Source organism: Neopsephotus bourkii, unplaced genomic scaffold (genome assembly GCF_033783945.1).
Source record: "Neopsephotus bourkii isolate Nb327-2 ecotype Australia unplaced genomic scaffold, CSIRO-AGI_Nbou_v1 NB_1076, whole genome shotgun sequence".
Lineage (NCBI taxonomy): Eukaryota > Metazoa > Chordata > Aves > Psittaciformes > Psittacidae > Neopsephotus > Neopsephotus bourkii.
The window spans coordinates 239663-255469 of record NW_026901564.1 but is presented as its reverse complement, the minus strand read 5'-3'; the positions used below and the strand labels follow the sequence as shown (position 1 = coordinate 255469).

General features: G+C 37.6%; 1 protein-coding gene across 4 annotated transcripts in view; it reads right to left on the bottom strand.

Moving 5' to 3' along the window:
• Positions 1 to 1359: 1359 nt before the first annotated feature.
• The window catches only part of IQGAP2 (IQ motif containing GTPase activating protein 2), a 127557-nt gene continuing 113109 nt past the window's right edge, over positions 1360 to 15807 (bottom strand). For all 4 annotated transcript variants that reach the window (XM_061362050.1, XM_061362052.1, XM_061362051.1 and 1 more), the window contains 9 exons: positions 14935 to 15067; positions 12447 to 12549; positions 11419 to 11560; positions 8123 to 8210; positions 7038 to 7250; positions 5472 to 5632; positions 3741 to 3884; positions 2717 to 2825; positions 1360 to 2238 (listed from right to left, as the gene is read on the bottom strand). In XM_061362050.1, the coding sequence (XP_061218034.1) occupies positions 2125 to 2238; positions 2717 to 2825; positions 3741 to 3884; positions 5472 to 5632; positions 7038 to 7250; positions 8123 to 8210; positions 11419 to 11560; positions 12447 to 12549; positions 14935 to 15067 (1207 nt within the window). In that variant the 3' untranslated portion in view covers positions 1360 to 2124. The remainder of the gene's footprint in view (positions 2239 to 2716; positions 2826 to 3740; positions 3885 to 5471; positions 5633 to 7037; positions 7251 to 8122; positions 8211 to 11418; positions 11561 to 12446; positions 12550 to 14934; positions 15068 to 15807) is intronic.

The following is a 15807-nucleotide window of genomic DNA, read 5'->3' as shown; positions in this document are numbered from 1 at the left end:
CAGTAAGTTATGACGTTCCACAATCCTATCACTTGCTATGTTACAGCACTGTTAGAGCTGGCTCCAATTTGTGTAGAGCAAAGGCAAGTAATAAATGCAAGTTTAACAGCTGGCCAGCCTTTTTACATCTGTCATCCCAAATATTAGGGAAGCCCCACAGAACACTTTATACTTTATCATTAACTAATTTTATTCAACTATTTAGAAAATACCTTAATAAGGGATAATTTCCCCCCCCCCCCCATCTGTTTGGGAGGAGCAGGTGAAGCTGTTATTTGGCATTCCTGTGGTCTCACAGCTCTGTAAACGTACTCAAAGGTAACACTTAAAAATTTCAAAACACCAAAATAGAACTGAACTAAGTATGTCTGTCTTAAAATAATAATGTATTTGTAAATGTTATACCAGACCCTAGAAAAACATGCATTGTCAGCATTTGTGTTTTTCCGGAAGCCTTAACCCATGGGCTGTTGCTTGAGAGATAAACCAGCCTGCAGAGTATGTAAAAGACATGAAGGGAAAAGCAGGCTGTATCTGCAGGGAGTAACTTAGTTGCAAATATAAGGAACAGTCATAGGGTTGTGTTCTTTTATCTTTGTAAATGAGATTACTACAAATATATTGAGTGAATAAAACACCCAACACCTGTGTTTTGTCAATTTTTTACCTGCATATGGGAACCAAATTTAAGTTAATTTTGTAACCTGTAGTCATGCAAGTCAGACTGCTACTTTTTCTTATATAAAGTTATTGTAATGGAGGTGAAAAGCTCATGACTTCTAAGGCTTTTACCAGTTACCCCATTCTTTACTTCTGCCTTTTGCTCCTTTTCAGTGCATGTGTTTTGGTGGTGGTTATTTTTGTGGGTTTTTTTGTTGTTGTTGTTGTTTTGGGGTTTTTTTTAGGCAGAAGCATGTTACAGGACAAAACTCAGTTCCTGTTGAACACACTGTGTCTACCAAAAAAGCCTATAATTGTCTGGTAAGGTTGCTACATCATTACTGCATCACTGTTTGGGGAAGGAGCCATCTTCCTACTGTGCATGCCCATGGTAGGTAGTTACTGCTCAATGAAGTTAGAATCTTGTATCAGAGGCAAAATCAGCCACCCAGGAAGAGGGCTGTATTTCTAGTTACGAGCTTATTCACTGCTGAGCAACTCTTGTAAAGGGTATTGTGAGGACAATCAAGGTTAGTTAGATTAATTTTTATAAAAGCACTGAAGGAAGTTCTTTCACTGTGGTCTGTATTGCTGCTTTAAAAACTCTTAAATGAAATTTAGGAAGTAAGCCAGTTTAATTAGGCAATGTTTATTTTACATAGAACAATCTTCAAAGAATATTAAAAACCCCAATCTAAATACTGATTTTATTGCATTTATTTTCTTGCAATAATTAAAAAAAAAAAAAAAAGACAGGCACAATTTACGTATTCAAATACTTCAAACTGAACAGTGTATGTTCACTATCCAGATTTCCCCAATGCCACTCCAAAGGCTGTGAAAGTAGAAAATGTCATTTTACACGAGGCAGTAGTGCATTTAATAGGAATGAATCACAAAATATATTTTTGTACAGTAAGAAGTTATTGTCAATGTATAATTACCTATATATTTTTTTAATTGCACAGAAAGTTTGCCTTACAATTGACAACTGCCACAAAATAGGCTTAGTATGTAACTAAGTATTTGTCCAAACTATCCCCTAGAAACGAATTAGGATTTCTTTTAGTAAAAACTTGAAGTCTAGTAAGAGCTATATTATATATCTGAGGTCATTTAAAATGTTTTAATAGAAAAAGGTTTATAATATTCAACTAAATTCAATTTCTGCCTACCCTAAATTCCATACAGCCACAACAGCAGAGCATCCTACACAATATTTTGATTTGAAAGTACCAACACCAATGAAATCTGGAACTGTTTAATTTAATCTATATTCTATTTTTCTGCTTCATTATCAGTGCTGAAAGGCACTGCGTACATTCCTCTGAACATTTGGTGTTTTAGGTTTTATTAAAAGGTAAAGCGTGTACAATGACAGAATCCAAATGAATATTTAAAAGGAAAAAAAAATACTGAATAAGCTTCTCACTGATGAATGTGGACCACAATATCTGAAGACACTCATTTTCCATAGAACTTCTTATTCAACAAGAATATGAGCAAATTCACGTTCACTTTAGCCTTATCAAACATTTTCATTACGGCCACACCTTCGTACTGCATCTGAAGCAAATCCTGTAATCAGAAATAAAATCATTAATCTGTGTTTGAATCCATACCTTACAACAACAGGATGGAGTCATTTTCATCATGTGATAACCGCCTCAAACTCCAGGTTCTTCAAGATTTAGAGAATTGCTAACAACCATTGGATAGGTGTAGGAAACATTACATGCTTTCTAGATCCCAAATTGCAGACTGTCAGTAACAGCAAAACAGAAGAAATATTGTTTTCTGTGTATTTTTGTTTTCTCCTTGCTTTTGATGCTTGCCACTGAACTAATGCGGCATTTGTTTTCATGCAGTTGCCCTAATATAAACATTAACCCAACTCCATGCCCAGCATGCTTCAGAAGCCATATAGTTATTCCCCACATGACCTGCTGCTCTGTGCTGATTGAACAATTCATGAATACATATAAAAAAAAAAATGAAATAGTTTACAACTAAAGCAAATGTGACTATAAACAAATCAACAAAATTCAAACTCTACCTGGAAATGGAGCTGCACTTTCTCCATCTCAACCCCCAAGAATTTTGCTTTGATTTCAAAGTCACCCACTTCTTCTCCAGGTGTGATATCAAACATCACATTCTTAAACCTTGAAACAAAAAGGAAAACTGATTATGTATGCTGTCCAGTTTTATATAGTCCACAGCTTCTAGAAAAAAGCCTACAGAACTCAAAAGAACTTTGGCCATCAGCAGTATAAATGATGTCAAATGAACCACCCCATCCCTCCTGCAACGTCTTCTTGGAGACTTTCTGGCATACATATAGTATGGAATTCAGAACTCTCCCTTTTGTATTGGGTGGGAGAGGGGAAGAGGAGAGAAAACTGTGGGAAGTTCAGGGAACAAAGATGATGAACTGCCTACAGAACAGGAATGGGACACCCAGATTTTTGTTCTGCCATGCCCAAGTGTCCTCTTGCAGGTGCACACACACTCTCACCAGGTTTCAGTTTGCCTCATGTAGCTTCTTCTGTCTGACAAACCCACTTGGAAAAAAACTGCATCTGGAAAAACTTTTTTCCATGCAGAAGACAGATGGAATGGCGCAGAAGAAGAAAGGTTTTTGCTACAGTGGCCTCAAAATGGATAGATACAAAATGAATGTTAAACCACCCGATCTGTTCACCTTGCCATAAGAGAGGGAGTGCAGAAAATGAGGTATTTACTTAGTATATAAGTGACTGGTCAGTAAATGAAAGAAATAACTGCTACAGCCGCTTAACAAGTCAGTCAGTAGCAGTGAGCATGCTGGTGGACTTCTACTGGTTTTGTCTAGAACTAATGCCAAAATAGACTTACTCAAATATTTTCCCAAGATAATCATATAGTGAGGTACAAGAGAAAAAATGAATTATAACAGTTACACTTTATCAATCTTCTGAATATAAAAGTCTCAGGTAATTTTAGGTGTGGCATAGGAAATGGCAAAGATTTCTTTTAACAAAGTCCCCTTAAGAAGATGTTGATTAGAATATGCTCTGAATTGTTTATACCACACTTACTGGTTTGTTTGAAGATCTTCAATTTCTAAGATGACACCTTTTTCATGCAGTCTTGCAGCTGTGTACTTTAATGAGGTCTGCTTCAGTTTTTTGCTTCCCTTCACCTCTTCTTTTCCATCTACTTTAATAGACCTCCGTGAATTTCTGGTAAGAGAACAAGAAAATGGCTTTTAATTTATCTACCAGGTCTTTTATACTTCAACTGCTCTTCTAGCCGTATTTAGCTTTCCTTCAGTCTTTGCCTTGTTGGACTCCTATTAACAAACGGAATTAACATTCAGAACAAATCTAAGAATTATAAGGACTTTTAGCACATAGTGAATAGACTAAGCATTTTGACAGCAATTTTGAATCAACATTTTTAGCACTTTTTAAAAGTTTAAACTCTGCTGTGAAATGTAACCCCAATCCGGAAGAGTCCACAGTCACTGTAAAACAGCGATTTGTAAGCTTACAGTGACATAGTTGTTAAATAAGATTGGCCATTAGAGTTCATTTTTGGATCAGTGAGGTAAGCTTCTGTTCATGTCAGTAAAGTGTCCTCATTTTGACACATCAGTGGCACTAATGCGCTTGTTCTTGAGTAAATGCATTGTACCCAAAAGGTAAGATTATTTAGCCATACGGGGCAATCCCAGGCACAGCTACAGGTTGGGCAGAGAAGGGATTCAGAGCAGCCCTGCGGAGAAGGACTTGGGGGTGTTGATCGATGAGAAAATGAACATGAGCCAGTTGCAGTGTGCGCCTGCAGCCCAGAAAGCCAACCGTATCCTGGGCTGCGTCAAAAGGAGTGTGACCAGCAGGTCGAAGGAGGTGATCCTGCCCCTCTACTCTGCTCTCATGAGACCTCACTTGGAGTATTGTGTGCAGTTCTGGTGTCCTCAAGATACAAAGGACATGGAACTGTTGGAACAAGTCCAGAGGAGGGTCACGAGGATGATCAGGGGACTGGAGCACCTCCTGTGTGAAGAGCAGCTGAGAAAGTTGGGGATGTTCAGGCTGGAGAAGAGAAGGCTGCGTGGAGACCTCATAGCAGTCTTCCAGTATCTGAAGGGGGCCTATAGGGATGCTGGGGAGGGACTCTTCATTAGGGACTGTACTGATAGGACAAGGGGTAACGGGTTCAAACTTAAACAGGGGAAGTTCAGGTTAGATACAAGGAAGAAGTTCTTTACTGTGAGGGTGATGAGGCACTGGAATAGGTTGCCCAGAGAAACTGTGGCTGCCCCATTCCTGGTGGTGTTCAAGGCAGGGTTGGACAGAGCCTTGAGTGACATGGTTTAGTGGGAGATGTTGCCCATGGCAAGGCAGTTGGAACTCAGTGATATTAAGGTCCTTTCCAACCCAAACCATTCTATGATTTATTTCTCCCTTTTCCATTTGAAAGGCAATACTCAATCCTTTTAATGAAGGAAAAAAAAATTATTACTTCTGAAATCTGCATGACTTCAAAGTGTGCTAATAGGTCTGTGAAGTAACACCAATTAAATTGATTGAAAATATGTACACATCTCAAGCCTCTTTTTGTAAGGTAGCTTTAAATAAATGCAAGACTTTACTTTCCAGGCTTTGGAAGTAACTTTTTCAAGTTACAGTGATAACTTGCATGAACTTTCTAATCCATGGATTGTCAATCTGTCAGAATCAAAACTTTCAACTAAAGATTCATACCTGCTCTCCCCACCTGATAAAACACACTGAAATACTAGAAGACAAGACAACTCAACTTACTTTCTTGTTAAGTTGTCTAAGCAAGTTTTTATGTAGGTGTTGTAATAATTAATTTGTTCTTCATAAAATGCTGTCTTGGAGTTAAGTGCATTCAAAGTCTGCTGGAGTTTCACCAATTCAGCTTTTCGATGATGTCTGTATCTTCTTTGATTCCGGATATCCTAAATAAATCCATTAATGTAATCGCTTTGTTAATTTGATATTTTAAAAAGTATCAGCTTACTGCCATTCAAATCTGTAATTACACAAGCTGACCTAATTAATCAGAGAAAGCATGAACTATGAACTGCCATATTAGCTTTCATAAGCATAGTACAGATAGTAAGTACTACAGTTTATGTGACTGTACAGAAGACAACAATCACATTGCTACTCATGTATACAAGTGGTGGTAGTATCTTGACTCTGTGATGGTCTCCAGGGCATGACAGACACAGCAGTCATAAGGAATATGTTGGCTTCATGCTATAAATGGAAGCTTTCTCACATCTAGTTTCTGGTGAGAGTCCTAAGAAATGAGGGCTTGGGCTTCTACTAGCTACTGCTAAGCTGGAGCTTGGGTTTAAGGTAATGGTTGAATTGAGGTAACTGAAAAAAAAAAAATAAGCACCTTTCAGTCCTAAGGCTCATCCCAATTTTTAGGTTGCCTTAATGTTTCAGAATAAAGTGTCTGGGCTTATAGAAGAAATAAAAAAAAAAAATGCAGCACTGAATAAATATGTAGAATTGTTTTGTCTCAAGCAGAAGCAGATGCAGACACCTGAACAGAGCAGGACTTTAAAGTGGCACTTCAGAATAGGTGCAACATTACATAATTATATTACAGACTTAGCTGACATGAGTAATTCACTCATTTATATACTTAAATGTATTTGCAACTTAAAAATACATATATATTGATAGTATGTAAATCACTCGTGTTAGGAGTAATTTACTTACGAATAAACTGATATTACTCATGAGCAATTAAAGGTAATCCAATATTAGTCATAAGCAATCAAAGACAATCCAATAAACTAAGATTCTTAGAGCCAGTGTCAGTGTGGATTTGGAACAGGACTTGCCTATACGTACACAAGAGGCCTGGTGCTTTATCAGCCACAATATGGGCACTGTGTTGGTCCTCTATTTAGCTTGAGTCCTGCTGAGCCACTGTAGCTCAGTGTTAATACCAATCAGAGAATGTTTTGGAATTTTATTAAGTCTTTTTAAACTTTATCAGTACTATATTAATTATTGATTAAACCACTAATGTGTAATTCTGATTCCTTTTAAGATATAAAAAGCTATGTTGAGACACATTGTACTGAAGAAGTTAAAACAGCATCAGTATTAAATCTGCATAATCTGGAGTCTACAGTGGTATGTTACTCAGTTCAAGTATTTATGCATGAGAGAACTGTCTTTCACTTATTTTATCAGTAGACAAAGATGATTTGTTTTCTTATTGGATATTTCTGCAGTTTAGTGTAGCATTCTCAGGAAAATGTATGTTGTATGTCTGCAGCTGGAATTGATTTAGGTCAGATGCTTAAAACCTGTAAATATACAGCATGTTCCATTTACCTTAGCGATCTCATTTATAATTTCTTGGTACTTAGTTGCTGAAGACACCAGTCCTGCTTGTTCCAATGTCCGGAGATTTCTCTGAATTTTCCTTTTCTTTTGTTCTAGTGGTAGCTGTCCATCTTTGAAAATAGACTGACTGCGCTTCATTTTCTCTGGAGTTTTGGAATCTAAGATGGCACGTTTTTCTGCAAGTTTCAGATGCTCAGATTCCTGTGTAGGAAAAAAAAAAAAATCCACAACAGTTATTTTCCAGCTCATTATAACAGTTAAGTATTCAGGCACATTGAATACTCAAAGGAGGTTGTCAAAAATCAAGGTGCAAACTCTATTTATGTCCTCTTACCACATGGCTTTGTTTATATCCCTCTTACCCCATGGTCTGAAATTGCTTCATTTACTATGCCTTTTGACATACCTTAAGTATCACAACACCTACACATAAGTTTCAGTTAATCAAAGCATGACTAAAATCAAACAGACAAGTCAGTGGCTTCACTTAGTTGTGAAATGATGGCCCAGATCTCACAGGTGTCCACTACATGAACACATGAGCTAAGATAAAATGTGCAGGTTACTGAGATGCAGCTTTGTGTGTCAGTGTCTACACGGAAGTCTTTAACTGGGAGCTCTTCCTACTCAATTCCCATATCAAGAATAACAGTAGTTACCCAGGCAGATGTTTGCTTCTATTGCTTAAGCAAATAAGCTAGGTGTCAGGGAGGTTAAGACACTGGAGTACATGAAAAAAGAACAAAAAAAGAATCAAGCAGAAGTATTAACCTCAGGCTACTTGACTGTGTTATAACATTGGATAAAAAAGATCCTGTTTAAAAAGAACAGTTAAAGGGAATATTATCACTGTGCTAAGTGACAGTGATTCTTTTCCTTTGAAGCTGTTACCAATTATACAGCAAAAGAAAATTTTCAAGTCTCACATTTTGAAGGCTCGAGATCTGTATAGTACAAAACCTGCAACATTATTATTAAGCAGCGGAGAAAGCTGTCAGAGATCTGTGAGGCTTTCAAGTAGCTATAATAAAGCAAGCAATTTCTTCACTATTCAGGCACAACACAGCGCTTACCTGGTGTGTGGTGGCCGGTGTTTCTAATATTTCTAAGAGCGTGTCCCCTGGCTGTGTTCGTATCACATCCACAATGAGTCTTTTGGTCCTTTTAAAAACAATATATGGGTATTACAAAACAGTTGTCCCTGGATCACTTGTGCATTTCATTTCTTCAGCAGTAAACCTAGCAAGCTCCCATTGTTATGGATACTTAGTAATGTTTGTGTGTCCTAGCTTTTTGTTTCAGAGCTTTCATTAATATGTTGAATGTTTGGCTTCTACACAGGTCTGAACAGAGAAATACTTCCATAGTTCCCCCCACCTTTTATTTTAGAAAACAGTTAACCAACTAGAACGGTAAAACAGTTGCTGTTAGCGTGATAAAAATTCAAGCAACAACTCACATGTGGATTTTAATTACAATCATAAAAAAACAGCAGATAGGAATGTAATCTTTTCAAAGCCTAAGTTATGCATGGTTCCATTAAAGGTCATATTTACTGAATAAAGTGCAAATGCACTCAAAACTGCTGAACTCCAGAAGGAGTATTACATCCACCACAATGCATTTACGGACACCACTTAAGGGCAGATACTTCTCTAGTGGTAGCAGACAGGGAGCATTTCCTTGCTAAAAAAGGGAAGCTGCTACACACCGATATGCAAACCAGTTCTTTTTTTGGGTCAGAATGTATCTAATTCCTGTTGCCTTTTCATCAATAATGCTTCCAAGAACATCCTGCTACAGGGTTCTGTTAATTCAGGGGACACAGTTACAAATGAGATGTACCACATTATTCTTAAAAATTAACATAAACTTGAAGATGCAGCTCAAGTTTCCTAGGAAAATGTCTAAATACGACGAAGGCTTCTGTGATAAAACCTGAAACCTCATGACTAGGTTTAAAATTATCATTTACCTATGTAAACTTGTGGGTTTTGTTGGTTTTCAGGACAAGAAGTTCTCATAAATGCAATAAGGTTTACTCATATCTAGAAAACATTATCCAAAACCAATGAGTATCTGGGTATGATTGGTCCATTGAAGGACTGCTCCTTCCATGTAAGAAGGTGACCTGCTAATCCACCTGGAAACTAATTTGGTCATTCAGAGCTGCTGTTAACAGCACTGAGCAGTTCTAGCACACTGCTAGAAAAAAAAAAACAAGCCCAAAACCACACAAAAAAAACTCAACCAGAAAAGCTTTCTGAAGCTGGCCCACTTGGGCTACATCAAGACATTGCTGGCTTTCTCTGTCTGACACAACTTTTGCCAGTCTTTATTGGTCACCACTGCATTCTACATTAATGTGTATGGGATGGCATTGCTATTTTATGCAGTGCTTAGAAAAAGGTGCTGATAATGGCTGGTAAGACATGAGGCTTATTTTGACTTCCTCTCCCCACATACCAAACCTGCTCAGCTTTGTTGTTTTACAGAAACAGCACACTTGGGGCTGGATGCCTCCCCCTTCACCTGCTGCTTGGCATGCAGCACTTGCACACACAAACCAGGCAGACCAGGCACCTTACATTGAGTCCTCTAGACAGGGGTGCCAGTAAATATTAGGGCTTTTCAGAGAAGCATTAACAAAACCATGTAAAAGCAAGTATGCTGCTATTCCTATAGCATGTCATTTGCAAGGAAACATGGAACATGCAGTGAATCAACTGACTTGAATTTCAGCCAGGTGAATAACATTTCACGGCGGCATTGAAATATTTCTCTGCAGCTAAGGTAGGAAAGTTAAGCATCTGTATGTACACATCTCTGCTTAAAAAAAGTATTTTTTACATTGATACTGTTGCAATGTAACACATGTTGCTAAATATTCTTCTGTCAGATTGTTTACTAAATTTGCTCAAAATATGATATTACTTGAAAGCACTTACGCAATAGGGAAGTTAAATTCTTTTGTTAATTCTCATGCTATTTGCTCAGCGTATTTCTGCACAGTGTATGGGATTAAAGACATTTCTTTTGGCCTTCATTTCACGTATTTTTAGGGATTTCATGTAGGGGTAGTGTTTTACTCCTACAGAGAGCAAAAAAGGACGGGACGCTCTCTGTTTTCTTTTTTAAAGGGACAGCAGCAGGCATATCTTTATTATGAAACCAGCCTGGGACCAGCTGTAGAACCTTGGTCTCTGAAGTATCAAGTGAGGAACACAAATTTTATTCAACATTGTCACTGCAGTCCCTTTATAGACTTCAAATTATGTTTGATAAATTAAAGCAAAGCCTCAGTGTTTTCTAGTTTAAGACTCAGATCAAATATGCACAAAAAAACTGGAAAAGCAGGAGGAGCTTTCTTGCACTTAAAAGCAGATTTTTCTCCAGACCTTAAACAGGCATTTATGGATTTCCTAGGAATTGCACCACTTACTACAGACATTGTAGGGAATAATTTTTTCCAGAAGTAAAACTTCACGTATTACCTAATGAATTCCTTTTACTGTTTTTTTTTTTGTTTTGAAAACAAATACTAATGGATTAGAATCAATTACAGCTTGTATCTACACCCCTAGTGCTTGCAAAGGGTGTGAAATCCTTATCCTGTAATTCCCTTTAAAGTAAATTTCCAACCTGCACATTTGTGGGGTATAAATAAGTATGGTACTAAAGGACAGCACCATCCCATTCTCCTCCAGGATCTTAAATAAGCCAGTCCTTATTCTGCACAGCTTGAAATAACTTCAAAAGAGGGGTGCCAATAATTTGATACTAAGTGCTTTTATAAAAACGTTTCTGACTATAAAGTAGCCTATATCCCAGGGTACCCCAATGGCCATTTCTTAATTTGCTCACGAAATAGTATAAACAGTTTTCTTTCCCTGGATAAACCATGCACTATTCCTGCAGAAGTGACAGTGGCATCCGGTTCAAATGAGTGATGGCAGTAAGTCAAGGAAGTGTTTTCCTTTGAGGGGGAGGAGAGGACAGCGTGATACTGTCCATCCCTTACAAGGCTAGACAGCTTTTCATCTCTGCTTTCCCAGGGCTACAGTTTTTAAAGCAGAATGCTTTTACAAATTTATGGAAAAGCACTTACTAGGCTAGATAATGATCTGGTCATGCTCCAGTACACAACTGGCAGCATGTTTCTCTTTCTGCAAGCTTTCTGGTAGAATTGGCCCTTTCTCTGACGTTTGCAAAAGTTTGAGTAAGACCAAACAGAAACTGGCTTTGGAAAACTGAGTGCACTTAGTACCTCAAAAATACATCTAGTCTGGACATCACGGTAGAAGTAACTTTCAAAACAACAAAAAAGAGAAAACATTGCCAAAGATATAGGGTTTTGAGCAAAACATACTTTATCATCAGGCTCTTGAGATCCTGATCTTCACCTTCTCGTAACTCATATTTGCTTGTTAGAGATAGAGAAATCTCTGTTTTTGCAAGCTGATTCAGTGTGCTTGCCCGGTTAGGGTCATTGGGATCAACAGCTCCTTCTCCTGTAAGGAAATATCTTTTACTCTTAAGTTTGCCAGTTTTCCCATAATTCAATGCACAAAGCAAACAAGAACCTAGATAATAAACCCAAAAGTTTATTAAACAGCACACCCATTCCTACCATTTAGAAGCAGGATATTTTATTTTTTATTATTTTTTCCTGGACATTGTACAGTCAAAAACATAAGCCAGTTATTTTTAAGTCCAGTTAGAATACTTTGGAAATGCCACCAGCTCTTGCTTTTCAAGCTACTGATGTGCAAGGGACTCACAAGTCATCTTCTCAAAGAAGAATACAATCATGATATAATCATTTGTCCAAAAATGCAGTGATAGTGGAAAATGAAAGAGTAGCAGATACGTTAACAGGCTATTCACTTGGAAGCTGGTATAATCCATGACAACCTAGCTGCTTTCTACACAGTTCACATGTTACAACAATTAAGGCAAATATCAGTCACATTTATTCCCTATAACTCTAATAGATTTACATAATTTCTTAAAAATTGTTTTTTTATAAGTATCAGAATAAAAAATTCTCTCTTCTCTGTGCCTATTTTTCAAGTTCTTAGCCAATAGTAGCAAATCTTAAGGTCATGATATTAAAAAAAAAATCGCTTTCTATCTGCAATTTGAGCACAACTGGATTGTTCTATTTGAAAAATTACTAATGTTTGGATTTTGAATCACATCACTCTTTATAGTGAATATTGGAAATTAAATGAAATTTCAATTATAAGGAGCGATATTACAGAAAGTGTTCAGAAAATAATTCTATAGTAAATGAGCAAACTGTAACTATGAGAAACATGAGAGTATTTAAAATCAATCCCCATTTCATTCTGCCCCATTTAGTGAAGTCAACCATAAGGGTGAAGAACAGCATACCAAGGAAAGACTCTACATCAGGAACAGGTCCCAGCCCTTCCAGCAATTCGTTCAGCAGGTCATTTGGCTCAGTGGCAATGGCATCCTGATGTTCCAAGAGTAGCTATAAACAAATGTAAATGAAGTATCAGCCAAAAAAATAAAGTAAAAATTCCACTCTTTCCTCTTCGACCCCAAACATTCTCAGTGTCTTTACACTTGTAGATAAATCTGGAGACTCAACGCTGTAAAACAGCGATGATGATCCTGATGTGATCAGGATTATTGAGGACCCAGGGTGGGGAAGCATGTTCAGTTCTGGACTATGAATTTGGGACTGCTCTTGCTGCAAAACAGCTTGCTGCACTTCTCTGGCAAGCATCTCCAAAGTGGCAATACCTATTTTCTATATAGCTATTTCAGTAGCTTACAACAGCAACAGTGATATAAATACAGTCATTTCTGAAAGGAAAGCAAGAAGCCAGCTATGCGGCAACTGCTGCACAGTTTCTAATGGAAGTTGCAGGAGATTTGTGAACAGATTCACAATAACTTCCCTTACTCCTGGGCACATCCTCAAAACTTTAACCCACAAAAATACTGGTAAGTCAAGCTAAAGAGCGTGAACAGGGCAATAACATTTTCTTGAAAACAGGCTCTCATTATCCATGAGAAAAGTAACATGCTGAGTTAGATAAAGCCAGCAGCATTAGTGACCACTAGATTTAACAGTCCATTCCTTATAGAAGCAATGTTCATTACTTGGAGAGCTAATGGAAAGAGAGTGTCATGAAGCATCACTGGAATTTAGCTATAGCAAAGCAAGCACAGGTGGCAAAAACCCTAGGATTTGAAGTATTTTAAAAACTGCAAATTATAGTTAAAAGTTACTGGTTACTAGAAAGTTACTGACAATCAGAAAGCCTACATTCAGAAGAGAAAGGCATTACAGACATAAGACAGAACTGAGCATTACAAGCCCATGACCATTAACCTGTTTAAAACAAGTTTCTCTTATGTGCAGCAGCTACCTCACACTGTACATAATGTTGACTGTGATACTGTGAGACCTGCTCAGAAACACTATGCACTGATTAGAACTCCACTATGTTTGATGCTATACAAGCACAGAATGAAAAACACATTCACAGGATAAATTCTTTGGGGCAAAGGCAAGAGATATATCAGGAAGCACCAAAAGCAAAGCTGATGAATGCAACATCCCTCATTCCAGCTACAGCCAACAGAGGTGTGCAGTAAAAACTGATTGTAGGCAAGTGCCATGGGAGATGATGGCAGAGAGCAAATTTGAGAACATTTTCTGAAGCTGAGCAATGCATTACAAAAGACAAGATGTTTATGCATCTCCTCTTATTCAAACTATTGTTTTGAGCTGCATGAGCAGAACAGAAAGTTCAATTTACATTTGCAAGGAAGGTGCAGTGGGAGAAAGCAACTCAGATGAAGGCTCAGGCTGCTAAAGGACCTAATTGTTTGATTCCTCTAGGCAGGCAAATGCGCATAATCATGTTATCAAAAAAGACCATCTGCTTTACTGCATTTGTTTGGCAATTTATTTTCATCATTTTACTTCATATTTTGTTTGGTATTTTATCAGCTAATATAAAATTACATAGTAATACTTCATCACATTAGGATCAAATAACACCTTAGACATGCAATAAGACCCACTACAAGGAGTTTTGACCAAGACTAGTGTTTACATGTAACCACTGATCATGTAACATGCAGGCATAGGTCTATACCTGAAAGAAGAGAAAGAATAGGCACAAAAGACAATCCAGTATATACATTTTTTAACAGACCAGGTTATTAGTGGAAGGTTCTTGGGGTTTTTGTGCTTTTTGAGGGTGGTGTTTATTTACTTGGGGAGCTGGTAGAGGGAGAGGAGGGCATCGCAGGGGATAGTTTGCAAGCCAGGAAACAGAAATATCCCAGCCTTAGAAGGCCCATGTGGTAGACATTTAACTTACACCCTAATGAGTCATACTAAAGACTGCAGTTAATCTTTTCTTTACCCATGATAAAGAACTGGCAGGATGCCACAGCTTCAGTCCTTCTAAACCAGACTTTTGCATCTGCTTCCAACAAAACATATGACAGAATGCCAGAGTCATGAAATACACTGACTTCTCCTCTGTTCCCAGAGTAACGGAGCTTCTTCAAATTAGTGTCACTTTCTTAGCCAAGACAGGAAAATGATTATAAATATAAATAAGTTAGGAATGTCACACTAGATTAGAACAAAAACGTTCCTCCCTCCCATCAGAAAATATTATATTCTAATTATTATTCAAGATGGTGCTTTTCCATGGAAGCAGTCTTCTAGGAAAAAGCAAATACTCAATTCCAGACCACTTCAGAGGTGAACTGAATAAGTTATTTCAAAAGGAAGGGCAAACACTAAGGCCTTCCCCTAGAGTGTTTGTCGCAAGTATTTAATAATCTGTACATTAATCTGTTGACTAGTATATTCTCATTGATTTACCGAATGGGTATTGATAATTTCTTCAATGGAGATATATATGACAGGTTTGCTAAGGGTCACCATGTCAGAGTATTCATCAATATTGAATTTCTCCTCTGGTTCAGGAACATCACATGCTGCTTGAAAAAAATTCCTAGGAGAAAATGAGAAAGATTCTGTAATTGTCCCCTATAAAGTCACTTCAGTTAGCCTGTATAAAACAAAAACACACAATCAAGTGTTTGACATACAGAATCATAGAGCAGTTTGCATTGAAAGGGTCTATTCAAAGGTCATCTAGCCCACCCTTCCCTGCAATGAGCAGGGACAACTTCACCTAGATCAGACTGCCCATAACCACATCCAGTGTGGCCTTGAATGCCCCCAGGGATCACACATCCACCACCACACTGGGCAATTTGTGCCAGTATTTTATTACCTTTAGTGTGAAAAATCTCATCCTCATGTCAAGCCTGAATCTCCCCTCTTTTAATTTAAAACCATAACTCCTCATCCTATTGCAACAGGCCCTGCTAAAAAGTCTGTCCCCATGCGTTACATTTGTTTTATAATCTGCAATCTACATTTAGTGTTTAAAGGAAACTTTTGGAGGCAGTGCATTTACACATGAATACAAATGACAAAGTGTTCTATCTTTCCTGGACAGGCAAAAAAAAGGGACTGGGATTCCTTAGTTTGGAGAGAAAAACCTGAGGGATATGATCAAGTTGCACAAAAAAAATCAGCGTCATTGAATGAGATAGGTGCAAAATTTATTCCTCAAACCCCACAGTTATGGGACAAAGGGATATGCAATAAAAGTAGCAGAAAAATATTATTTTCAAATGAACGAAAGGAAGCACTGTTTTAACTGACAGGTAGCAAACTTCTGAA